The sequence below is a fragment of the Bufo bufo genome, chromosome 9 (assembly GCF_905171765.1).
Source record: "Bufo bufo chromosome 9, aBufBuf1.1, whole genome shotgun sequence".
Classification (NCBI taxonomy): domain Eukaryota; kingdom Metazoa; phylum Chordata; class Amphibia; order Anura; family Bufonidae; genus Bufo; species Bufo bufo.
The window spans coordinates 222,813,328-222,840,582 of record NC_053397.1 but is presented as its reverse complement, the minus strand read 5'-3'; the positions used below and the strand labels follow the sequence as shown (position 1 = coordinate 222,840,582).

The 27,255-nt window shown below is 46.9% G+C and overlaps 2 protein-coding genes across 4 annotated transcripts in view; both read right to left on the bottom strand.

Annotated features, from left to right (window-relative positions):
- Positions 1–280: 280 nt before the first annotated feature.
- Positions 281–22,260, bottom strand: TMEM125 (transmembrane protein 125). Of its 3 annotated transcripts, none has more exons than XM_040407829.1 (2): positions 22,186–22,260; positions 281–3,591 (listed from the first exon to the last, which is right to left on the bottom strand). In XM_040407829.1, the coding sequence occupies exon 2, from the start codon at positions 3,207–3,209 to the stop codon at positions 2,553–2,555; it is 657 nt and encodes a 218-aa protein (XP_040263763.1). In that variant the 5' UTR covers positions 3,210–3,591; positions 22,186–22,260; the 3' UTR covers positions 281–2,552. The 3 variants fall into 3 exon arrangements, with proteins under 3 accessions (XP_040263763.1, XP_040263764.1, XP_040263765.1); XM_040407830.1 differs by lacking the exon at positions 22,186–22,260 and adding an exon at positions 5,242–5,444; XM_040407831.1 differs by lacking the exon at positions 22,186–22,260 and adding an exon at positions 5,161–5,214.
- A 2,378-nt stretch (positions 22,261–24,638) lies between these two features.
- CFAP57 (cilia and flagella associated protein 57) overlaps positions 24,639–27,255 on the bottom strand; it is a 28,411-nt gene continuing 25,794 nt past the window's right edge. The window contains 3 exon segments of the mRNA XM_040407835.1: positions 24,639–25,048; positions 26,364–26,499; positions 26,713–26,856. Coding sequence (XP_040263769.1) covers positions 24,864–25,048; positions 26,364–26,499; positions 26,713–26,856 — 465 coding nt within the window. The 3' untranslated portion in view covers positions 24,639–24,863.

Below are 27,255 nucleotides of genomic sequence, written 5' to 3'. Positions count from 1 at the left end.
CCTGCAGCTCAAGCTCTTACAGGATAAGTCCTCATGCACACGACCGTATGTATTTTGCAGTTCGCAAAAAACGGATCTGCAAAAAATACGGAAGACGTCCGTGTGCATTCCGTATTTTGTGGTACGGAACAGCTGGCCCCTAATAGAACATCCTATCCTTGTCGGTAATGCGGACAATAATAGGACATGTTCTATTTTTTTGCGAAACGGAAATACGGACAGACGGAAACGGAATGCACACGGAGTACCTTCTGTTTTTTTTTTGCGGGCCCATTGAAATTAATGGTTCCGTATACGATCCAAAAAAAAAACCTGAAACGGACACGGAATGAAAATATGTTCGTGTGCAAGAGGCCTAAGGCAGCAGAATTCTGAATGCAGCTCTGGTTGTGACTGGAGTAAAAGACACAATGCAACTTTAGATCACTCCAATATCATGACAAACTGCACTCCGCTAGCTTTGTGTAGGGGGGGGGGGGGGGCTGGCTGTAGTGTATACATGTCATCAGCTGATGTGTGACACCAAGAGACAGACAATGTCATCCCTGGCGGTGGAGGGGCACTGACTAGGATACCGTGTGGTCACCAAGCAGACCAGAATTATACAGTGATCAGAACGTTACTGAACCACAACATATACCTTTCATTTACCATTCATATTCCTGCCGTCCTCTTATGCCGCACAGGGGCCACAGCTCGGTCCTAGCCAAGGGCCTCCATTAATGGGGTTCTTCACCATGCTTGTTGTTATATAGGGGTTGGTTTTAGAAACCTTTTTTTTTTAAATACCCCTTTGGGGTAACAGTTTTAGCTCTCTGTCAGTTAGTTGGAGAAGAGAGGGGCAACAGAGTGCCTCTCCCTCTGGAGGACCCAGCACGTCCATTGATTTTAGTGGACACCATGCAATCCTTCATTTCTCCTGTGGTGGAGCTGCAGGGGAATAGTATATTACATACTGCCAGGATCCCTCAGATTAATGATTGGGGGGGAGTTTGCTGAGTGTTTTTTTTTTGGGGGGGGGGGGGGGGGAGAATTTATAAAGACTGCATTTCATACAGCGGCCTTAATCATAAGTGCGCTAGAGTACCATGCATCACATTTATTTCAAGGTACGGGTTTCTTAAAAAAACTGGCGCATCTTCTGGCCGTCCGTGTAGATTTGACATATACCATATTTTATGCCAGTTTCTGACATACATTATAGCAAACATGTTGGGCTGTAGGAGGCCACGTCCCTCCCAATAAGCCCCACGCCATTCAAAGGCGAAAAAAGTAGAACATTTTTGATGCTTGGGAGACACCTAAGACCTTAATACGGCCTTGAGCCGCGTCCCGAAAGATCTGGATTAGAAAATAGACATATTGCATATTTCTGCATTTTTCTCTGCAAGATGTGGCACCTTCAGGTACTGTCCTGTGCAATAGTCTGCAGTCATTTCTGGGCCCTAGTACCTGAGGAGCCCAAAAGGGTCTTCTGCTACAGAAGAGGCCAGCCATACATGGCATGTGAATTTTGGGGGGTTGATCAGGTTTCACCTCACGAATCCTAATCATAGAATGAACAAAGGAAAACCTTTGTCTGTTTTTGTTACATTGTATCTCCAGCAGTTCCCAGCATGCACTCTGCACAGGACAATCGGCTTTCTTTGCTCTCAGTGTCCCCATTGTGACTTCATGTGAATGATGCAGTGGAGAAGAAGGGTCAAGGACCCCACACATCCCGGCAGTGACAATCAAGGACGCTTGTAACCAAACCTGTCATTTTACCTTTTCCAGTGTACTCTTTATATACTTTGCTTTACTAGTCTGGAGTTACGGCATGTGTTCTACTCCAGTCCCATCCGAAGCAGCAGTAAGAATTCTTCTGGTTTCCTGCTAGCAGAGAGCAGTGCATGGTGGGAGCTGAAGTGATAGTTACAAGGCTATAACGCAGCTATTAGGTCACATGACTGTCAGATTCGGATAGGGACCAGCGGCATGTGTGATTTCACTTTGGAAGTAACTGGAGGATATCACTTGTGATCAGTATTTCCAGTTACTTGCAATTCTGGTAATATTTTATGAGCACATTCCTGGTGGGGAACATCAGAGGGAGCTACAGGATTTCTAGATGTGTCCGGGGAACATCTGTGTTCTCCGTCCTGTCAATAGAAAGCAAATGGGTTTTGTGTCGGGTACAAAGGCCGCGTTCCCACTTCAAGTAAACGTGCTTGGATCAAGGATGGATTATTGAATGGAGGCCACTAGAAGTCTGTCCTCCATCCAACTGTTTTAACATCCCTAATCTGTTCTCAGCATGAAATCATCATGACCCTAACATGTCCTCATTATGATGTCATCAGGGATCTATCATGACCCCTACTTGACATCATTATGACCCTGTCATGTCCCCAGCATAACGTCAAGATCTCATCATGTCCTCATCATGACCATATCATAACCTCCTCATGACACCATCATACTCTAACCATGACAATTTTAGCTCAGATCCACACCATTTGGTAAAATTCAGAAGAGCTCAACTCCATTTGTCTCTTTGGCATGGGACAGGCTTAGAGGAGGTTGGCCAAACTTGAGGTGGTGTTCTGCCGTTGATGTAACTGGCCAGAGATGGAGAACACCCCGATATTACGGGGATGAAAGCGACTAGGAACACAAGATCTGCAAAACACCAGTATAGTGAATACAAGGACACCAAGGAGGATAAGGCATCCCACAACGACCAACGCCACCCCCACATTGTGCATGGTGACTAGGAAAGGCGGGAAGCCTGGAGTCTCTCCAGTAACGGAAAGAAGAAGTAGGGCAACCCCACACACAAGGATAATAATGGAGCTTATGATGAAAACCAGCATGTCTGACAACCCTCCACTCTTCAGCATGTTGATGTGCTCCCTCCTGGTCAGACATTGCATGTCCTGGATAGCTGAGCTCAGAAGTTGCTTCAGTAAAACCAACAGAGCAAGTATACAAAGGGTGGCCCCGACGGCAAGTCTCCACTCTCCTGATCGACTGGTGGTGGTGGAGAGAAGCACAATCCCACCGATTCCACAGGCTAAAATCAGGAGCACCGAGAAACAGTAGCATAATATGGACTTGACCGGCTCTCTAAACCACCACAGTTCTGTGTGCTCCTCCAGGGCATCACTCTGGATCTGTCCTTGGTTGGGTGAAGCCCTTGGTGGCGGCAACTCATCAATGGATGACATGATTACAGCAGAGGAACAAACTGAGGAAACCAAGAACACTCCTAAAGTAAGAGCAGAATCTCAAGGATTGTCCTCCAGGTTTGCAGCCATGATGAAGAAGAGGATGGTGATTGGTGAGAAGATTATGGAGCACAGGTCAAGGACCTTAGAGATGCAAGATATGTCATGGTGAAGGCTCCAGAAGACTCAGTGGAGGCCAGAGGTTGTAGTGGAGACCCGGCAGAGGGACACAATGACAGGAAGACAAAGGAGCGCAAGACGTCTCATTTATGAGCATCAACGTCACATGGAGCAGAAGTTCCTTCCTACTAATTATAAGAACCGCGCCGTCTTCTTTGATGACCAGAATTGGAGTCTCTCAGTCTTCACAGTGACGTGTCACCTAAAAGATGAAAGATTAATGAATCAGTATCTGATGAGGGACAAACCACGGGGCCCCAAGAACGGGCTCCAGAGTATAAACCATCTATGTGACAGATCCCAGAGGGAAAAGACTGTATACACGGTGTGCCGAACGTATCTACAGACCCTCGTCTACCTGATGGGGGCAAAAACTGGGCCTTCATGCCCTCCATCAGGAAATGTCATCATACCATGCTTTTCATGGTGCAGAAGATGACACTAAGCCAAACAGTGCACCACAGCAAACAATGTACACATAGAGAGGTACGACAGTATAATATACACAGACCGGTACATACATACAGTATAATATACATAGACCGGTACATACTGTACATACAGTATAATATACACAGACCGGTACATACTGTACATACAGTATAATATACACAGACCGGTACATACTGTACATACAGTATAATATACACAGACCGGTACATACATACGGTATAATATACATAGACCGGTACATACATACAGTATAATATACACAGACCGGTACATACTGTACATACAGTATAATATACACAGACTGGACAATACATACGGTATAATATACATAGACCGGTACATACTGTACATACAGTATAATATACACAGACCGATACAATTCATACAGTATAATATACACAGACCGGTACATACTGTACATACAGTATAAAATACACAGACCGGTACATACGGTATAATATACATAGACCGGTACATACATACAGTATAATATACATAGTCCGATACATACATACGGTATAATATACACAGACCGTTATATACATACAGTATAATATACACAGACCGGTACATACTGTACATACAGTATAATATACACAGACCGGTACATACATACAGTATAATATACACAGACCGGTACATATATACAGTATAATATACACAGACCGGTACATACATACAGTATAATATACACAGACTGGACAATACATACGGCATAATATACATAGACCGGTACATACTGTACATACAGTATAATATACACAGACCGATACAATTCATACAGTATAATATACACAGACCGGTACATACTGTACATACAGTATAAAATACACAGACCGGTACATACGGTATAATATACATAGACCGGTACATACATACAGTATAATATACATAGTCCGATACATACATACGGTATAATATACACAGACCGTTATATACATACAGTATAATATACACAGACCGGTACATACTGTACATACAGTATAATATACACAGACCGGTACATACATACAGTATAATATACACAGACCGGTACATATATACAGTATAATATACACAGACCGGTACATACATACAGTATAATATACACAGACTGGACAATACATACGGCATAATATACATAGACCGGTACATACTGTACATACAGTATAATATACACAGACCGATACAATTCATACAGTATAATATACACAGACCAGTATATACATACTGTATAATATACACAGACCGGTATATACATACGGTATAATATACATAGACTGGTACATATAAACCGTATACATACACACACCTGTTCCATAAATTATAACATACATACTGTCAGGCTGTGCGTGAAGAGGCGATGGGGACACTTGTGACAGTTCTTGATGCCTCTTCGCAGGTTCCTCCTTGGACTTACCTTCCTACAGTCCGAGCTTGCATTAGAGAATGAGGCATGAGGCACAGAGTGGCTCAGTGCATTGTGAGGCTGCAGGGGGCAGGCGGGGGCTGCGAGGTGCAGCACTGACATGATGGCTCCTCTCATTGTGACTCCTGGCACTCACTGCTGTCCCTGTCACCAAGTTACTCTGCCTGACAGAGGAGGAGCCGCCTGTAACCCTTCACCTGCCACAGCCTGACACAGGAGGAGCCGCCTGTAACCCTTCACCTGCCACAGCCTGACACAGGAGGAGCCACTTGTAACCCTTCACCTGCCACAGCCTGACACAGGAGGAGCCACTTGTAACCCTTCACCTGCCACAGCCTGACACAGGAGGAGCCGCCTGTAACCCTTCACCTGCCACAGCCTGACACAGGAGGAGCCGCCTGTAACCCTTCACCTGCCACACCCTGACACAGGAGGAGCCGCCTGTAACCCTTCACCTGCCACAGCCTGACACAGGAGGAGCCGCCTGTAACCCTTCACCTGCCACAGCCTGACAGAGGAGCTGCCTGTAACCCTTCACCTGCCACAGCCTGACAGAGGAGAAACAATTGTAACCCTTCACCTGCCACAGCCTGACACAGGAGGAGCCGCCTGTAACCCTTCACCTGCCACAGCCTGACACAGTAGGAGCCTCCTGTAACCCTTCACCTGCCACAGCCTGACACAGGAGGAGACGCCTGTAACCCTTCACCTGCCACTGCCTGACAGAGGAGGAGCCGCCTGTAACCCTTCACCTGCCACTGCCTGACAGAGGAGGAGCCGCCTGTAACCCTTCACCTGCCACAGCCTCACACAGGAGGAGCTGCCTGTAACCCTTCACCTGCCACAGCCTGACAGAGGAGAAACAACTGTAACCCTTCACCTGCCACACCCTGACACAGGAGGAGCCGCCTGTAACCCTTCACCTGCCACAGCCTGACACAGGAGGAGCCGCCTGTAACCCTTCACCTGCCACAGCCTGAAAGAGGAGCCGCCTGTAACCCTTCACCTGCCACAGCCTGACACAGGAGGAGCCACTTGTAACCCTTCACCTGCCACAGCCTGGCAAAGGAGCCGCCTGTAACCCTTCACCTGCCACAGCCTGACACAGGAGGAGCCGCCTGTAACCCTTCACCTGCCACAGTAGGAGCCGACTGTAACCCTTCACCTGCCACAGCCTGACACAGGAGGAGCCGACTGTAACCCTTCACCTGCCACAGCCTGACACAGTAGGAGCCGCCTGTAACCCTTCACCTGCCACAGCCTGACACAGTAGGATGGGTGCTAATGGCGGCCTCATCATATCACCAGTTATAAACTTTGCTGTTGTATCATCGGTGGAAATACTGCAGAAGGGTGAAAGTCAAAAATTTTTAATATTGTGCAAAGTTCATTTATTTCAGTAATGCAACTTAAAAGGTGAAGCTAATATATGAGACTCATTACAGGCAGAGTGAGATATTTCAAGCCTTTATTTGTTATAATTTGGATGACTATGACTTACAGCTTATGAAACCCCAAAGTCACAATCTCAGAAAATTAGAATATTGTGAAAAGGTTCAATATCCTCGGCTCACAGTGTCACCCTCTAGTCAGCCAATTAACCCCTAACACCTGCAGAGGGTTCCTGAGCCTTTAGGCTCCATTCACACATCCGCAAATGGGTCCGCATCTGTTCCGCAATTTTGCGGAATGGGTGTGGACCCATTCATTCTCTATGGGGACGGAGTGCGACCCTGATCTTCGGGTCCGCAGCTCCGCAAAAGATAGAACATGTCCTATTCTTGTCCACAGCGGCGGACAAGAATAGGCATTTCTATAGGGGTGCCGGGCAGGTGTGTTGCAGATCCGCAATTTGCGGGTCCGCAACACACCACGGACGTGTGAATGGAGCCTTACATTGTCTCTCAGTCGGGTTCAGTAGGAATCACAATCACGGGACAGACTGCTGACCGGACAGTTGTGCAGAAAACCATCATTGACACCTCCATAAGGAGAGAAAGCCTCAAAAGGTAATTGCAAAAGAAGTTGGATGTTCCCAAAGTGCTGTATCAAAGCACATTAATAGAAAGTTATGTGGAAAGGACAAGTGTGGAAGACAAAGGTGCCCAAGCAGCAGGGACGACCGCAGCCTGGAGAGGATTGTCAGGAAAAGGACTTTCACAAGGAGTGGACTGAGGCTGGAGTTAGTGCATCAAGAGCCACCACACACAGACGGACATGGGCTTCAGATGTCGTATTCCTCTTGGCAAGCCTCTCCTGAACAACAAACTACGTCAGAGGCGTCTTACCCGGGCTAAAGAAAAAGAAGAACTGCTCTGTTGTGTCCAAAGTCCTCTGTTCTGATGGGAGCAACTTTTGCATCTCATTTGGAAACCAAGGACCCAGAGTCTGGAGGAAGAATGGAGAGGCACACCATGCAAGATGCTTGAAGTCCAGTGTGAAGTTTCCACAGTCGGTGTTGATTTGGGGAGCCATGTCATCTGCTGGTGTTGGTCCACTGTGCTTCATTAAGTCCAGAGTAACGCAGCCGTCTACCAGGAGATTCTGGAGCACTTCATGCTTCCTTCTGCAGACGAGCTTTATGGAGATGGTGACTTCATTTTCCAGCAGGACTTGGTACCTGCCCACACTGCCAAAAGTGCCAAAACCTGGTTCATTGACCGTGGTATCACTGTGCTTGGTTGGCCAGCAAACTCGCCTGACCTGAACTCCATAGAGAATCTATGGGGCATCGCCGAGAGAGAGATGAGAGACATGAGACCGAACAATGCAGAAGAGCTGAAGGCTGAAGCATCCTGGTCTCCATAACACCTCAGCAGGGCCACAGGCTGATAGCGTCCAGGCCACGCCGCACTGAGGGGCCCGAACCAAGTACTGAGCACATAGGCATGATTAGACTTTTCAGAGGTCCTACATTTTTCTATTTAACATCCTTTTATTATTGATTTCATGTAATATTCTAATTTTCTGAGATTGTGACTTTGGGGTTTCCTAAGCTGTAAGCCAAAATCATCCAAATTATAACAAAGGCTTGAAATATCTCGCTTTGCCTGTAATGAGTCTCATATGTTAGTTTTACCTTTAAAGTTGCATTACTGAAATAAATGAACTTTGCACGATATTCAAATTTTTGGAGTTTCACCTGTAATGTAGTCATGGAGAGCAGGAGGCGCCAGGGACATTGGCGCCGCTTATTTGCACGTCAGATTTATGTCGTAGGTTACAGGGGCCCCAAGACAAGGGTCCCTTGATCAGTCATTAAGGGGTCACAGCAGAAAAACACTGAGATCGCAATGTGATTATTCAGCATGTGACAAATAAACAGTTTCAGTGATCTAATGTAGATCCCTGCAGGTGACTGGATCCCCACACACTAGATCACTACTACACTATAACACTGGATCACTACTACACTATAACACTGGATCACTACTATACTATGGTACTGGGTCTACACCCTGGATCCCCACACTGGATAACTGCTGCACTATGGTACTGGAATCCTGCATTGCATCACTACCACACGGTGGCACTGGATCTCTGCACCTGATCACTACTACCCTATGGTACTGGATCTCCATACTGGATCACTACTACATTATGGTACTGGATCCCCATACTGGATCACTACTACACTATGGTACTGGATCCCTGCATTGCATCACTACTACACTGTGGCACTGGATCTCTGCACTGGATCACTTCTACACTATGGTACTGGAATCCTGCATTGCATCACTACTACACTGTGGCACTGGATCTCTGCACCTGATCACTACTACCCTATGGTACTGGATCTCCATACTGGATCACTACTACACTATGGGACTGGATTTCCGCACTGGATCACTACTACATTATGGTACTGGATCCCCATACTGGATCACTACTACACTATGGCACTGGATCTCTGCACTGGATCACTTCTACACTATGGTACTTGATCTCAACAATGGATCACTATTACACTATGGCACTGGATCTCCATACTGGATCCCTACTACACTGTGGTACAGGATGCCTCACTAATACACTATGGCACTGGATCTCCACACTGGATCACTAATACACTATGGCACTGGATCTCCACAATGGATCACTAATACACTATGGCACTGGATCTCCACACTGGATCACTAATACACTATGGTACTGGATCTCTGCACTGGATCACTACTACACTGTGGCACTGTTGTCTGCATCCTGTTCTATCAGATCCTGGAAGCTGCTCGTTGTGGCCTCCTTGGATCCTTCATATGATGGATTGAGATTGGAAGTTGGAGACAAGTCTTCTCCTTCACCTCTTTCTTATGGTCCTCATCCTTGGACAGTTTTTGCAGTGGATTTATAGATATATATTTGCAGTTATTGCAGGGCATTATACTGCCATTAGGGGGCACCGCTGCCATGAAGGGGGGCACTTGTGTGTATAACCTTCAGGTAGGTGTACGGGTCACATCCACATGATATATTGTGTCCCCCCATAGTTCCTGGCCGTCCACATGTATCCCGGGAACACCCCACAGGACCGGCTGTTCCGGAGCTGCTCTGAGCCGGTCGTTTACACATCACAATTTGCCGCTTATCACAGTCGCTCCGATTAGAGATGAGCGAATCGATTGTAACACGAGATTGATGGGGCTGGACATTTAGCCCGGCTCTGACAACTTTCTGCCAGCTTTGGAGCAGCATCTGCGCAGGAGAATGTTGTCAGCTCTTTGCTAAGTGTCCAGCCTTGTCAATCTTGCGGCAGGTGGGCTCTTCTTCACCTGCAGGGAAAGCCCCCACAGGTGAAAACCTGCTGACCAGACAGATGGATTCGCTCATCTCTAGCTCAGATCCTTATGATTGCCCATGTTTCTTGCTTCCAAAATAAACTTCAAAAGCTGACCGCTCATTTACAGCCTGATATATCCAACTCCCTGAAAGGCGCCATTATCACCAGAAATAATACAGTGAGCACTGCAAACTACCATGCAGTGCATAATAATGCTGCAAAACCCTCTAAATAGTGCTATAGAGTGCACACATAATACTTCCATACAGTGATGTCTACACCTGCCATACACTGCACACATAATACTGCTATACAGTGATGCCTACACCTGCCATACAGTGCACATATAATACTGCTATACAGTGATGTCTACACCTGCCATACACTGCACACATAATACTGCTATACAGTGATGCCTACACCTGCCATACACTGTACACATAATACTGCTATACAGTGACGCCTACACCTGCCATACACTGCACACATAATACTGCTATACAGTGACGCCTACACCTGCCATACACTGCACACATAATATTGCTATACAGTGATGTCTACACCTGCCATACACTGCACACATAATACTGCTATACAGTGATGTCTACACCTGCCATACACTGCACACATAATACTGCTATACAGTGACGCCTACACCTGCCATACACTGTACACATAATACTGCTATACAGTGACGCCTACACCTGCCATACACTGCACACATAATACTGCTATACAGTGACGCCTACACCTGCCATACACTGCACACATAATACTGCTATACAGTGATGTCTACACCTGCCATACAGTGCACATATAATACTGCTATAAAGTGATGTCTACACCTGCCATACACTGCACACATAATACTGCTATACAGTGATGTCTACACCTGCCATACAGTGCACACATAATACTTCCATACAGTGATGTCTACACCTGCCATACACTGCACACATAATACTTCCATACAGTGATGTCTACACCTGCCATACACTGCACACATAATACTGCTATACAGTGATGTCTACACCTGCCATACAGTGCACATATAATACTGCTATACAGTGACGTCTACACTTGCCATACACTGCACACATAATACAGCATAAGAATCCTCCATAACAGTGCTATAGGGTCCATCTACATGAGGGGTCCTCACTGTTCTTATTTTAGACACAAGCTCCCCTGCGGTTGTACATGTCCTATATACAGTATACAGGGGGTAATGATGGTGTCCGGCGGTACACATGGGGGAAGTTGTCACCAATCTGCTCTGATCTTTGCTGTGTACCTGACAACCACAGACAGGACCGACAAGTGTAGCTGGCCAGCTAAGACCTGTCCTAGGTTGCTAATATAGCTTATATGTGTATACAGCTAAACCTGCCAATAGCCTTAATACAGTTCCTATGTTTATGTGTTAAAGACGAAAGCAGAGTTATTTACAGTGACTTCATGTTTTGGATGTCATATAACTGTTATATATATATTGTGTTCACAGAAGCAGAAAATATATTATGCCTTTACGATTCATTATATAATGTGAGGTAAGCTCAATGACACAGCAGAAACAACAGAAAGCATAGAGTTAAACTGTTAAGCTCCTATGTACAAGAATATAACTACTATAATACTGCTCCTATGTACAAGAATATAACTACTATAATACTGCTCCTATGTACAAGAATATAACTACTATAATACTGCCTCCTATGTACAATAATATAACTACTATAATACTGCTCCTATGTACAAGAATATAACTACTATAATACTGCCTCCTATGTACAAGAATATAACTACTATACGGGGCAGAGCCGAGCCACGCTGCTGAATGGCCGCACGAGCTTGAGCTCCTCCAGCATTCCGGCCCATTTGCCCTATAAAAGCTCATAATTTGCCTGATTATGGGGAAACCTGGCAGAGAAAAGAACAGAGGAAGCTCAGAGTCCACCCCACTGCGCTCCAAACAGCCAGAGATGGAGAAGTTTCTCCGGAAAACGTTGAGGTTCACGGCGCAGAAAGGCCCCAATATGGCGACGTCTGCTGCACAGGACTCTGACGCCGGGGAATTGTCAGACGCAGGCAGCGGCTCCGATGTCTCGGACAAGAGACCCAGAGACCCACCTCTCTCAGAGCGAACCCTGCGCCGGGTCCTTGAATCGGCCCTCTGGCCCTTAAAACAAGACCTGTCTGATATCAAGGACGACATGAAGCATCTGGGGCAGAGAGTGGTGGCGTTAGAAGCCACTCAGGAGGCCATCATGACATATGAGAGTAAAGCGTCGGAGGTGCTGGCGTCTCACAAGGCCTTGCTAAACGATGCCTTCCTGAAATTGGAAGACCAAGAAAACCGCAGCCGCCGGCGCAATATCCGCATCCGCGGCCTACCTGAGTCGTTTGCAGCGGAGGCCTTACCGACAGTGGCACGGGAATTGTTCTCTAAGCTGCTGGATCCTGACAGAGCGGCGGGAATCGTGGTGGAGCGCATACACAGGGCGCTGCGCCCTAGGCCTAAACCGCAAGAACCGCCACGTGATGTAATCTGTGGCTTATTGAGCTACGTTGATACCGCAGCCATCCTTAAAAGCCAAAGAGAAATGGAGGTACTGGAGTACGAAAATACCCCGATTCAGATGTTGCAAGACATCGCCCCATCCACCCTGGCCAAGCGGCGCCTTCTCAGGCCTCTCCTGGATATCCTGAGGAAAACCTTGACCCCATTCCGCTGGTTATACCCCTTTGGGTTGGCGATTTCCAGGAATGGTAAGCTACTCACCGTACGCTCTCCTGCTGACCTGGATTCTGTTTGGCGGTCCCTGGATGTTCCTCCGATGGAGATCCCCTCATGGTTACCAGCTGACCAAGATGGCGCCCTTCCCGCACCACCTCGTGTGACCGCATGGCAGACGGCGTCCGCAGGCAAACCGGATCGTTTGCGACGCGGTAGGATGGATGGAGATCCCACCTGATTAGAGGTGCTTGTAAGCATACCTTGCTGATATTGTTACCTCCCCAGAATAGGAGATGACTGTTGTTCACCTCTGTTACTCAGGTTACTAAAGGCGGACTTAGCCTCTCTACACTTTAAAGGTTTTCTGCATTCTTAGAGTTTTTATTTTTATGGCCTATCTCTTAGTTGGGCTTAATGTTATGTTTTAACGGTCCTGTACCGTATTATTGCTGCTACGGGACGCTACCTCTAGGATAACGCATCCTGCTCCTCATTGCAGGGTGATGTCCGGACGGATTAAGATGCTGGACACTTTTTTGTTTTGGTCTCTTCTGTTCAGACCACAGGTGCTTTACTTGCCCCCTCGCCAGTCCAACTCTGTCTTGGCTGGTGATAGGTAGAGTACCAACCTTCCTCAGACGGGTGTCATGTCTGAATTACTCACTGGTCAACTTGACATGTTTAATGTTCCCTTGTTCATTTTTTGTTCTTTTGTACTTCCCTTACCTTTTTTCCCTTCTCCTGCTCATATCATCTATGTGCTCTTTCATACTTCCATGGTTGTATTATGCATTTACTCACCTGAATGTATTCAGAAATGTCTTCTATAGTGGTCGCCTCACTAAACGCGCACGGGCTGAACGAGCCATGTAAAAGGTCTCAAACTCTATCTCTCCTTCTGAAAGATAAGGTCTCGGTGGCCTTTTTGCAAGAGACCCATTTCAGAACGGGCAAGATTCCTAAGCTTCCCCCTAAGAAATTTGTCCAGTGGTTTCACAGTACTCACGATTCCACCAGTAGGGGGGTTAGTATTGCTATTAATAAATGCCTCCCCTTTAAACACTCGGCTATCTCAGCAGACCCAGAGGGCAGATACATTTTTGTAAAGGGTTTATTGGGTGAATCTCCAGTGACCTTTGCTAACTTGTACGCTCCCAATAAAGGCCAAGTACCATGGCTCGTTCAGACCCTTGCTGCGTTATCCTCCTTCTCAGAGGGCTTATTAGTACTGGGGGGCGACTTCAATGTGGCTCTGGAGCCAGCGGTGGACACCTCGGCGGGCAGACCTTCTGTATCTTATAGGCTCCTGAAAAGATTGAAAATTTCCCTGAAAAAACTTAAAGTATTAGATATCTGGCGGGCCCTAAACCCCAATGGCCGAGATTATACTTTTTACTCACATGCCAAACTATCTTTCCACAGATTGGATTACATTTTCCTGTCCAGTTCACATATGCGTAATGTCTCTGGAGCCCGGATAGGTAATATAACATTATCCGACCATGCCCCTGTCATTGTAAATTTTTCCCTGTCTAGCCCGCAGAGAAAGGAGCGCTTATGGCGTCTCAATGATACCCTGATTCTAGACCCTAGACACGCAGACAAGCTTAAGGCCTCAATATCTGAATTTTTCACACTTAATGACACCCCAGATTCACCTCCTTCTCCTACTATACTATGGGAATCCCATAAGGTGGTCCTAAGGGGGGAACTCATAGCTTTGGGAGCCTTTGTGAAAAAACAAAGGACACTAGCCCTAGACGCCTTATTGGCGACCATATCTCGTCTAGAATCTTCCCACAAGGAATCTCGGGCTATAAGCACCCTAGCAGAACTAACTGAAGCCAGAACAAAACTAAAAAATTTATTGAATGTCACCTCAGCAAAGTTGGTACTTCGTTCCCGATTCAAGGCCTATGCTCATGGGGATAGAGGAAACAGACTGATGTCGGCAATTGCCAAGAAGCAGTTCTCTGACTCCTTTGTTTCCTCTATTAAAGACTCCAAGGGCAAAATACATAAGTCCACCCCAGATGTCGCTAAGGCGTTTTGTACCTTCTATGAGGCCTTATATAATTTGCCACCCCCTAATGGGACTACCCCTGGAGATTTATCCGAGGCCACTGATAAATTCTTGCAGTCTCTAGACCTTCCCTCTGTATCCCCATCAAAAACTTCCCTCCTGACTAAACCTATTTCCGATTCAGAGGTTCGCAAGGTCCTTATGTCTATCCCATCGGGTAAAAGCCCGGGCCCTGATGGATTTTCCATTGCATACTATAAATCCTTTCAGGATGTGTTAATCCCACGTTTCAGGAACTTGTGCAACTACCTTCTGACAGGGGGGTCTCTTGCTCCTCATTCCTTAATGGCGCACATTACTGTCCTCCATAAGGAAAACAAGGATCCAACATGCTGCAGTAACTATAGGCCAATATCTCTACTTAATAATGATGTGAAGTGGTGGGCGAAAATTCTGGCTACCAGGCTTCAGGATGTTCTCCCTGACATTGTGCATGAGGAACAAGTAGGTTTTGTCCATGGCAGACAGGGGTCGGAAAACACGGTGCGGCTTCTACACCTAGTGAATTGGGCCAAGAGATCCTCTAGGCCTTTAGTTCTAGTGAGCACGGATGCGGAAAAAGCCTTCGACAGGGTCAGCTGGCTCTTTATGTCGCGGACCCTGTCGAAGTTTGGCTTCCCGGACCAGTTTATAAGTGCTGTCAACACCCTTTATTCGGCCCCCTCTGCCATGGTCAAAGTTAATGGAGCATTATCCCCACCATTTCGCATCACCAACGGGACAAGACAGGGGTGCCCCCTCTCCCCGGCACTATTTGTACTGGTCATGGAAACCCTTCTGTGTAAAATTAGATCAGACCCTGTTATTAGAGGCCTCCAGATTGGCCCACAAACCCATGTTACTGCAGCATTCGCGGATGACCTTTTAGTCATGACCTCTAACCCTGCGGAAGCCTTGCCCAAGTTGCTGAATACTTTTGAGGACTTCGGATTTGTATCCAACTTCAAAATAAATTATGGGAAATCCATGGCACTTAATATTTCTTGCCCCCAATCTGTAGTCAACAGTCTAGACTCTAAAACGTTCCACTCCATTTACCTGGGCCTCCAGAGACATTACGTTTTTAGGAACACATGTTTCGGCCAATATTCTAGACCTAGCATCCCTTAACTATGCTCCACTCCTGCAAGAGGTTCGCACTCACTTACTGAATCTGAAACTCCCTTTTGTTTCATGGATAGGGAGGAAAAACTATCTAAAAACTTTCATTCTCCCCAAATTTCTTTATTTGCTACAAGCCATACCTATATGGTTGCCAAACTCATACTTTTCAGAGGTCCGCCGAGTGTTCACGCGCTTTCTCTGGAATGGTAAGTCTCCACGCATTGCATATTCTGTTCTCACAAGAGATAAGAAATTTGGAGGCTTTGGGATGCCTGATGTAAAGTCATATTACACTGCTGTTCAGTTATGCAGATGTGTATCCACCCTAACATGTAAATCTAACTCCCTTTGCTCACGGCTCGAATCTGTATTACTCACCAACCAGGATCAGCTCACTCTATGGGGTGTTAGGCCCTTTTCAGCTAACCATTACGCCTCATCCCCGGTTTGGAAAGGAATGCTAGTAGAATGGTCTAAAATGGTCAAATCCCAGCAGTTTAGCTTCCCTAACCCCTGTATGCCTCTTAAACTATTACAGAGCTATATTCATCCTTCTGTGTTAAACCCCTCTGGGATTTGGTCTAGGCTCGCTGGCTTGTTCCTGCGGGATGTCCTTCTCCCAGACGGTAGTTTGCAGTGGGATTTAATATTGGATCGCCCCGAAATCAAGACAGCTCCCTTTTTCCACTTGGCAGATTTTAAGAGAGATACCAAATTATGCGTTGGAACCTTTGCTAGTAGCAGCTCCCCCTCTTGGCTTGAGAAGAAAGTCCTGGCTCCTAGGCCTCCTCTTAGGCCATTATCCCAGATGTATAAAGAAATGCTTTCCTTCTTACCACCAGAACTTGGGTATTTGACTTCATGGGAGCGAGAGCTTTCTATGACCCTGACGGAACCAGAGAGAGCCTTTGTTTTGGCTCATTCTCACGGCTTTGGTCGTTGTGTGAGAGTTCAGGAGAATTCTTTTAAGCTACTAAGTAGATGGTACAAAACTCCTGAATTCTTGCACAAACTTAACCCTGAGGTACCTGAGGTGTGCTGGAGATGTGGCATAGAAACCGGTTCACTATCACATATCTGGTGGCTCTGCCATAAGATTCAACCGTTTTGGAAATTGGTAGAATCAATGATTAATAGTGTTTGCAAAACCAAAGTCGTACTAGATGCTAAACTTATCTTACTATGGTGCCCTAATAGCACGATAACCCCGGCCAAAAATAATCTCCCTACAATGCTGATTACAGCAGCTAGACTACTAGTCCCCTTTTTGTGGAAAACCGATTCCCCTCCAAATCTCGATATGTGGACGGACAAGGTAGATCAAATCGACCGCTTTGAGGAACTGGCACATTGGGAAACAAACTCTCGCCATTGTTTCCTAAAGCTATGGTCCCCGTGGAAATCACACAGGAATTTCACATGATAGAGCAGGATCCCCTCACTTCTCCTTCCCTTTTTCCTTCCTTCTTTTCGTTTCTTTTGATGTATGTTTTTGATGAAGATGATAATAGCTGGTATTGTTTACACATGACTTGTATGCTGGATAACTATTGTGACTCTTAATGTTATGAAACAGTTGTCTTGTGTGGGCGTGTGGCCTTGTTTTCTTACCTCAATAAAAAGAAATATGGTTAAGAATATAACTACTATAATACTGCTCCTATGTACAAGAATATAACTACTATAATACTGCTCCTATGTACAAGAATATAACTACTATAATACTGCTCCTATGTACAGGAATATAACTACTATAATACTGCTCATATGTACAAGACTATAACTACTATAATACTGCTCCTATGTACAAGAATATAACTACTATAATACTGCTCCTATGTACAAGAATATAACTACTATAATACTGCTCATATGTACAAGACTATAACTACTATAATACTGCTCCTATGTACAAGAATATAGCTACTATAATACTGCTCCTATGTACAGGAATATAACTACGATAATACTGCCTCCTATGTACAAGAATATAACTACTATAATACTGCTCCTATGTACAAGAATATAACTACTATAATACTGCTCCTATGTACAACAATATAACTACTATAATACTGCTCCTATGTACAAGGATATGACTACTATAATACTGCTCCTATGTACAAGAATATAACTACTATAATACTGCTCCTATATACAAGAATATAACTACTATAATACTGCTCCTATGTACAAGAATATAACTACTATAATACTGCTCCTATGTACAAGGATATATCTACTATAATACTGCCTCCTATGTACGAGAATATAACTACTATAATACTGCTCCTATGTACAAGAATATATCTACTATAATACTGCCTCCTATGTACAAGAATATAACTACTATAATACTGCTCCTATGTACAAGAATATAACTACTATAATACTGTCTCCTATGTACAAGAATATAACTACTATAATACTGCTCCTATGTACAAGAATATAATTACTATAATACTGCCTCCTATGTATAAGAATATAATTACTATAATACTGCTCCTATGTACAAGACTATAACTACTATAATACTGCTCCTATGTACAAGAATATAACTACTATAATACTGTCTCCTATGTACAAGAATATAACTACTATAATACTGCCTCCTATGTACAAGACTATAACTACTATAATACTGCTCCTATGTACAAGAATATAACTACTATAATACTGTCTCCTATGTACAAGAATATAACTACTATAATACTGCCTCCTATGTACAAGAATATAACTACTATAATACTGCTCCTATGTACAAGAATATAACTACTATAATACTGCTCCTATGTACAAGAATATAACTACTATAATACTGCCTCCTATGTACAAGAATATAACTACTATAATACTGCCTCCTATGTACAAGAATATAACTGCTATAATACTGCCTTCTATGTACAAGAATATAACTACTATAATACTGCCTCCTATGTACAAGAATATAACTACTATAATACTGCCTCCTATGTACAAGAATATAACTACTATAATACTGCTCCTATGTACAAGAATATAACTACTATAATACTGCCTCCTATGTACAAGAATATAACTACTATAATACTGCGTCCTATGTACAAGAATATAACTACTATAATACTGCTCCTATGTACAATAATATAACTACTATAATACTGCTCCTATGCACAAGAATATAACTACTATAATACTGCTCCTATGTACAACCTTGGGCAACCAAGCAGTTCCAACAGAGGCAGCGCAACACTCTCCAAGGCCTGGGACAGTATCATGACACCCCGCCAGCACCCTCACCCTGATGCGCGGCCTAGTGTCACAAGGAGGGAAAAAGTTTTGGAAGATGGTGAAGGAGTACGTAGCAGACCGTGTCAGCGTCCACAGTGATCCCTCTGCGCCTTACAACTACTGGGTGTCCAAGCTGGACCCGTGGCACGAACTGGCGCTCTACACCTTGGAGGTGCTGGCCTGCCCTGCCGCCAGCGTTTTGTCAGAGCGGGTATTTAGTACTGCTGGTGGGATAATAACTGATAAGCGTATCCGCCTGTCAACTGAAAATGCTGACCGGTTGACTCTTATCAGAATGGACAAGGCCTGGATTGCCCCTGACTTCTCTACTTCACCAGAGGAAAGCGGCCGAACATGAAGGCACTTTACATGTGTTGTTTATGATGTACTGAATACACTGTATTCCCTGCACCCCTTCCCCCACAAACAAGGGAATATGGTTCAATCTTCCTTTTCTCGTCCTCCTCCTCCATCATAATCAACATGCCTATTAGGGTATTTTCACACTTGCGGCAGAGGAATCCGGCAGGCACTTCCGTCGCCGGAAACTGCCTACCGGATCCGTCAAAACGTATGCCAACTGATGGCATTTGTAAAACTGATCAGGATCCTGATCCGTCCTACAAATGCACTGAAATGCTGGATCCGTCTTTCCGGTGGCATGCACAGACCGGAAGGACGGATCCAGCATTGCTGTATTTTGAATGCCGGATCCGACACTAATTTCATCTTCGGTTTTGTGCGTTTTATTGTCAGTCTGTAAAAGTGGCGTACTACTCGGACAACATGGTTCCCAGCAGCGACCTGGGAGTCCAAGATGCATCCAGACATCCTCCCCATGCTGTTCCCGAACCTTTTCAGTGGTGTTTCCATCAATTTCTGACCTTTTCTCCCCTCTTCAGAGCAGGGCCTGCCTGGTTTAATGCTCGGGTTCTCCCATTGACATCCCGAGGTGTTCGACCAGAGCCCCCGAACATCCCGAGGTGTTCGACCAGAGCCCCCGAACATCCCGAGGTGTTCGACCAGAGCCCCCGAACATCCCGAGGTGTTCGACCAGAGCCCCCTAACATCCCGAGGTGTTCGACCGGAGCCCCCGAACATCCCGAGGTGTTCGACCAGAGCCCCCTAACATCCCGAGGTGTTCGACCAGAGCCCCCAAACATCCCAAGGTGTTCGACCAGAGCCCCCGAACATCCCGAGGTGTTCGACCAGAGCCCCCTAACATCCCGAGGTGTTCGACCAGAGCCCCCGAACATCCCGAGGTGTTCGACCAGAGCCCCCTTACATCCCGAGGTGTTCGACCAGAGCCCCCTAACATCCCGAGGTGTTCGACCAGAGCCCCCGAACATCCCGAGGTGTTCGACCAGAGCCCCCTGAACATCCCGAGGTGTTCGACCAGAGCCCCCTAACATCCCGAGGTGTTCGACCAGAGCCCCCTAACATCCCGAGGTGTTCGACCAGAGCCCCCTAACATCCCGAGGTGTTCGACCAGAGCCCCCTAACATCCCGAGGTGTTCGACCAGAGCCCCCGAACATCCCGAGGTGTTCGACCGGAGCCCCCGAACATCCCGAGGTGTTCGACCAGAGCCCCCTAACATCCCGAGGTGTTCGACCGGAGCCCCCGAACATCCCGAGGTGTTCGACCAGAGCCCCCTAACATCCCGAGGTGTTCGACCGGAGCCCCCGAACATCCCGAGGTGTTCGACCAGAGCCCCCTTACATCCCGAGGTGTTCGACCAGAGCCCCCTAACATCCCGAGGTGTTCGACCAGAGCCCCCGAACATCCCGAGGTGTTCGACCGGAGCCCCCGAACATCCCGAGGTGTTCGACCAGAGCCCCCTAACATCCCGAGGTGTTCGACCAGAGCCCCCTAACATCCCGAGGTGTTCGACCAGAGCCCCCTAACATCCCGAGGTGTTCGACCAGAGCCCCCTAACATCCCGAGGTGTTCGACCAGAGCCCCCGAACATCCCGAGGTGTTCGACCAGAGCCCCCTGAACATCCCGAGGTGTTCGACCAGAGCCCCCGAACATCCCGAGGTGTTCGACCAGAGCCCCCTAACATCCCGAGGTGTTCGACCAGAGCCCCCTAACATCCCGAGGTGTTCGACCAGAGCCCCCTGAACATCCCGAGGTGTTCGACCAGAGCCCCCTAACATCCCGAGGTGTTCGACCAGAGCCCCCTAACATCCCGAGGTGTTCGACCAGAGCCCCCGAACATCCCGAGGTGTTCGACCAGAGCCCCCTAACATCCCGAGGTGTTCGACCAGAGCCCCCAAACATCCCGAGGTGTTCGACCAGAGCCCCTTAACACCCGAGCACTTTGGTGCTCGATCAACACTAATACATACTAAGTTGGGGGCCCAGTTTTATTGTGTTCCCGGGACCGGGAGCATCGATCACAGGGAGCACCATCATCATCATCAGATGATGATGATAACCTTTATAGCCTATAAAACCGTGAATGATGAAAATCTTCCATTCTGCCATCAGGGCGCAGCTCGCTGTTTGCGTGGAAGGAGTTTGGTTTGCAGATAAGATCAGAACCTCGGTCCCTGAGTACAACGAACAGAGACGTGCGGAGATCTGGACTTAGAACGGCACCTTCTTATCTGGAATGACTGTGAGGAGGATCCAGTGACGCACGCTCCTTAGGATTTACAGCTTTACAGTCAGCCGTACAGGACACCGCGCTTCCCACCCAGCTTTTCCCATTCCTGAATGGCCAGCCTACATATGCTGAGATATATTCTCTGTTCTCTATTAGTTTTCACCCAAACTTCACAGAAATCACCTGCTTTGGGCCCCCACCAGCTATTGCCCTATACTGTAGGTGTGCCTGTAGGCTGAACAGGTGTGAATATGACGCATATATCCCTAATGTCAATGGTCGGTGCCCGCCCTGGCAATGGCGAAAACCTCTGAGGACATGTGCTACATACGTGTAAGAAACCCGCGGACTCACCCACACTGCTGCCATGTCGGGGTGCGCAGCGAGTCCCCTCCTCCGCCTCCTCCGTGTCCCGTCTTACAGGATTCCTGCTCTTGTTTATTATTCACAGGTGGAAATTCTATCTCTTCCTCCTCGGCCCGGGCCGGGATTGGCTGCGGCTGCAGCGACAGGAGGGGCAGGAACATTCCAGGTGATCCGTCTGCTCCACCTGCGCTCCTGGACTCCGGCCAAGGCCTCAGGTACTTGGCATCTTTCCACTTCCTTCAATTATTGTGTATTCTTTTAATGTCCCCCTTAAACCTCAGTAGACAGAAGTCTTCAGCATCTTTCTTTCTCTCGAGTTCAGGCTTGGCCTGGCCCACAGGAGAACAGGCGAATCCTCCAGAGGGCCCCTGTCATAGAGGGGCCCCCAGCACCAGTTTATTATTTTAGAAGCGTCAGGTGACTATAGGCCACCAGTATCGTCCTTCCTCCGGGCCCACAGGAGTTGTTGAGCCCCCCGTAATCAATCATCTTGAGTATCTTAGGGTGGGTTCACACTAGCGTTAGGGATTCCATTTTGCTCCGTCCTAATAGAAGTCTATGGGAAAACATAACGGATCCGTCTGGGTCCTGTCGACAGAACTTTGTTTTCTGTCTTGCATAACGGGACCCAGACGGATCCGTTATGCTTTCCCATAGACATCTATTAGGACGGAGAGCCAACGGAATGCCTTTTAACGGCTTCCGTTTTGCATTCTGTCATAATGCAAGTCTATGGGCAGAAGAACGGATCCCTCCTTCCGTCTTATGGATTCCGTTATAACCGTTTTATAACGGAAAGCCATAACGGACTCCATAACGCTGGTGTGAACCCACCCTCATTGCTGCCAGTGTGAAAAGGTGGTATGTGTATGTAGATGTATAGTGGCCCCCAGAATAAATTGTACTGGTGGGCCCTGGGCACCCCAGTGATTTACCGGACCTCACCAACAAAGACGTTCTGCAGCAGTCGTATATTATAAGGAATAGTGCACCCACCAACTGTGAATTAGTAAGGAGGTCATAACTCACATTGGACATTTTTAACCTCTAATATGCTTATAATTTACAGTGTGGGGGAGGGGGACATTACCTGTATATAATATACAGTGTAGATGCCTCCTCTCTGCTCTCACTATATAGAGATTATCACCTGTAGAGGGCGCTCCGGGCAGCAGATGCATACATTGTGTAATAGCCCCACCACCATGTAAGAAGGACGAGGGTCTGATAATCCTCCAGTGACGCATCTCCCACCGGGGACTCCTGGCACCTGCTCTACAGACATGGCATTGTCTTTGGTCCCGGCAGTGACACAATATAACATTGTCCGCTGGCACTGCCACACATATAGCGCATTGTCTACAGTATTACAGTCTCGCTTCCATTCGCCTAGATGAGAGCCAGCAATGAGATCACCCTGCCCCCGGCCTCCGTCAGATATCGGCTCAGGTTCATATAATGCATCGGATCATTATAAATGTTACATAAGAAGAGGACGCGCTCGCCATGCATTCAGTACTGAGGGATTATTAAAGTGGCCCTCCCCCCGCTACAGTAAGATATTAGTAACCATCGACGTGCTGCTGTTCACGGATCATTTTGGATTCTTGCTGCGTTTTTACCGCTTGCACACTCCGCTACAAAGTCATTGTATAGAAATTGTGGGATTTTTCTCTTTCCCCAACATCACAAAATATTTGAGAGGTAAATTGCGCTGGAGAGAGCCCATTTATAAAACCTGCGCTGGGAGGATACTCAGGATATTCTGCTGTGCTACCACTGTGTGGACTGATACACTGTAACAACACATCAGAAGTGTGACCAGGACATGGTTAGGTGGAGTTCACTATAACGGCCTCCACTGTTATATCTGAAGAGGTGAAGTAGCCGCGGGGACACGAGATCATCGCTAACAATAGTCTTTATAGAAATCTCATGTGTACGTGACGTCCGCTAACCTGCTATACCGGGTCTACTAAAGGGGGTCTCTTCCCATAATACTTTATATGAAGGGTCACTTCTACCAAGAGACGAACGTCCTGTCTGTGGGGGAAGGGCTGATGGGAACCTACAGTCCGGGAAATCGCTCACAGCTCCAAAGTGGCGTCCAGAACGACATTTCCTCTAAATGACAGACGAGGCCGATATAATCAGAGCACTTCAAAGAGTATTGTCCTGGGAAATCCCTGCCATAAAACAGCCGCCAGTTCATATTATACTGTTCTGAATCTCCACTTTTTATCATCAGGTCATTTTCATGTCCAAAATATATTTTTATAGTTTTGTTTTTCTGATACAGAGCTCCAAACCCTCTGCACAGACGCAGAGTTACGTGATACAATTCTATCTGCCTGCAGCCACCAGTAGGGGGCGCTTGGACATTTACAGTATCACTGAGCTCCCCCCATATGCAGTGAGCTCCCCCTAGTGGCAGCTGAAGGCAGCCAGCCCTATAGGACTTCTCCCTCATATACTGTACGCTGGATTATCAGACTTTCTACATTAGCAAATATGAAGGTGGCCCCCATAGCTTAGGGCCACTTCAGAAAACATGTCAATGAACGTATGATGTCACATGTGCGGTTGTGGACAGTTATATGGACAGACATATTAGACTACGACTGACGTGAGATTGTTTATTGGCGTTCTAATACGGTTCTGGATGATCAGGCGGTAAGTGACGGTAACCTCCCCACAGAGGGCGGTCTGATCCCCGTCGTCATATCCTGTGATTGAAGCAGGTCCCGTAACCGTTTGATCTCCAGCTTCTGCATTTCAATGATTCTTGCTGTTTCTTCCTCGATGTTCAGCCGCAGCAGCCCTGAGGATTGCGGACCGCCAATGGAAGACCCTGTCACAGAGAGCACAGTGCAATATGGCATCAAACAACATGGCGCTTGTCCTGTCAAACTCAAGTCACATCAAGAGCTGCAATCACTGTTCTGTTGTCAGATCTGAACTCATACCAGAGTCACATCCAGAGCAGCATTCACAGTTCTGTGGTTATATCATGTCCTATACTCTATTCACATCCAGAGCAGCCTTCAGAGTTCTGGATGCAACTGTGCTATAAGACGTGATGTAACATCAGGATTGTGAATGCCGTCCTGGTCGTGAATAGATTATAGGAAATGGTTTAACATCAGAACTGTGAATGAGGTTTTGGATGTGACTGCAGTATAAGACATAATAAAACATCAGAACCGTGAATGCAGCTCTGGATGTGACTGAGGTATGTCTCATTTGGTCCATTCACTCCCTAAACTGCATTCTCAATTCTCCTCTTACATCATGTCCTATACTCCAGTCACACTCACTGCAGTATTTACAGTTAGGACGTTTTATTGTGTCTTATACTTCAGTCACATCCAAAGCTACATTCCCAGTTCTTTTCATGCATCATGTCCTATATTCTATTCACAAGCTCCGCCTCTGATGCCACCAGATGTAAGGCAGCTGTCCTATAAGTCAATGTTCGACCCTTTAACTAGGCCTTGAGACATGACTTGGATAATGAATAAGCCAGCATCTCATCTGCAGACAAGAACATTACATTATAGGATAGCTGCCTTACGTCTGGTGGCATCAGAGGCGGAGCTTGTTAAGAGCTCATTTGCATCCCTTTCTTCCCAGAATTCCAGAGGAGCATGAATGGCCTATAAGTCTCCTCACACTGATTAAGGCGTTCTCTACCTAAGGAGAGATAGTACCCCCCAAATCCTGGCTGAGCTCCATTAATGCAGTTGCTCTGCGCTACACTGCACTCTCATGCCATACCGCACTCGGCTGTACCACAATGCACTCGGCTGTACCATACTGCACTCGGCTGTACTGCACTCTTCTGCTGTACCACACTGCACTCGGCTGTACCGCACTCTTCTGCTGTGCCATGCCGCACTCTGCTGTGCCATGCCGCACTCTGCTGTGCCATGCCGCACTCTGCTGTGCCATGCCGCACTCTGCTGTGCCATGCCGCACTCTGCTGTGCCATGCCGCACTCTGCTGTGCCATGCCGCACTCTGCTGTGCCATGCCGCACTCTGCTGTGCCATGCCGCACTCTGCTGTGCCATACTGCACTCTGCTGTGCCATACCGCACACCGTTGCACTACACTGTTTTGCTGTGTGTGAAAATGAGAGTAACAGGAAGAAAAGGAGAATCATTACCTTTGGAGTCTGCCAGGCTACTTTTCCGATTCTTCCTTTCTACCCCAAGTGCCACCTCCAGGTCGTGGACCTTTGTACGATTGACCTTCAGCTCTCGACGTAACTCATTAATTTCCTTAATCAATGTTACATTCTCCTGTGTGAGACAAAGGCTGACGCTTCAGAGCGGAGCAGGCGTGACATTGTGCTCTATTCTGATAAGTGATCCAGCTGAGCTGCGGCTGCAATGTGTACGCGCAGCTGGAGTCCGCGAGAAGGGCGAGGGGCGAGGACAGTGAAGGCGCTGAATTTATAATGGAACCCAGTCAGTAAGTAGTAAAGGTATGAGGTAATAACCCCCAGCATCTACCTGCATGACCCGCACGTTATCAGCGCGATGGATCTCAGTGTCCTTCACCAGCTTCTTCTGTAATGTGCTCAGGCTGCGCTCCAAGTGCTCCCGCTGCCGGGCGTATTCCCGCTGGATGTCCGCATCGATGCCCACAATCTCTGCCTGAGAGGACGGAGAGGTAAGAAGAGGTTACAATGACTGGAACTCAACCAGAGATGCCCAGCGCCATAGGTCACTGCCACCTGGCACACCTGTGACCCAGAGACCTGCCTAATACACTGTCTATAGGTGTAAATGTAGACGTCTCCGTGTAATAGGTCAGGGTTGGGATTATAAATAGACCTAAGGCGACTTTCACACGGGCGTTTTGACTTTCCGTTTGTGAGATCCGCTCAGGGCTCCTCTCACAAGTGTCCAAATCGGATCAGTTTTGCCCTAATGCATTCTGAATGGAAAAGGATCCGCTCAGAATGGATCAGTTTGCCTCCGTTCCGTCTCCATTCCGCTCTGGAGGCCGCCTGCAGCGTTTCGGTGTCCGTCTGACGAAACTGAGCCAAACAG

Excerpts from the sequence above, each read along its gene's own strand:
- TMEM125 (XM_040407829.1), bottom strand. The coding sequence starts at position 3,209 with ATGTCATCCATTGATGAGTTGCCGCCACCAAGGGCTTCACCCAACCAA.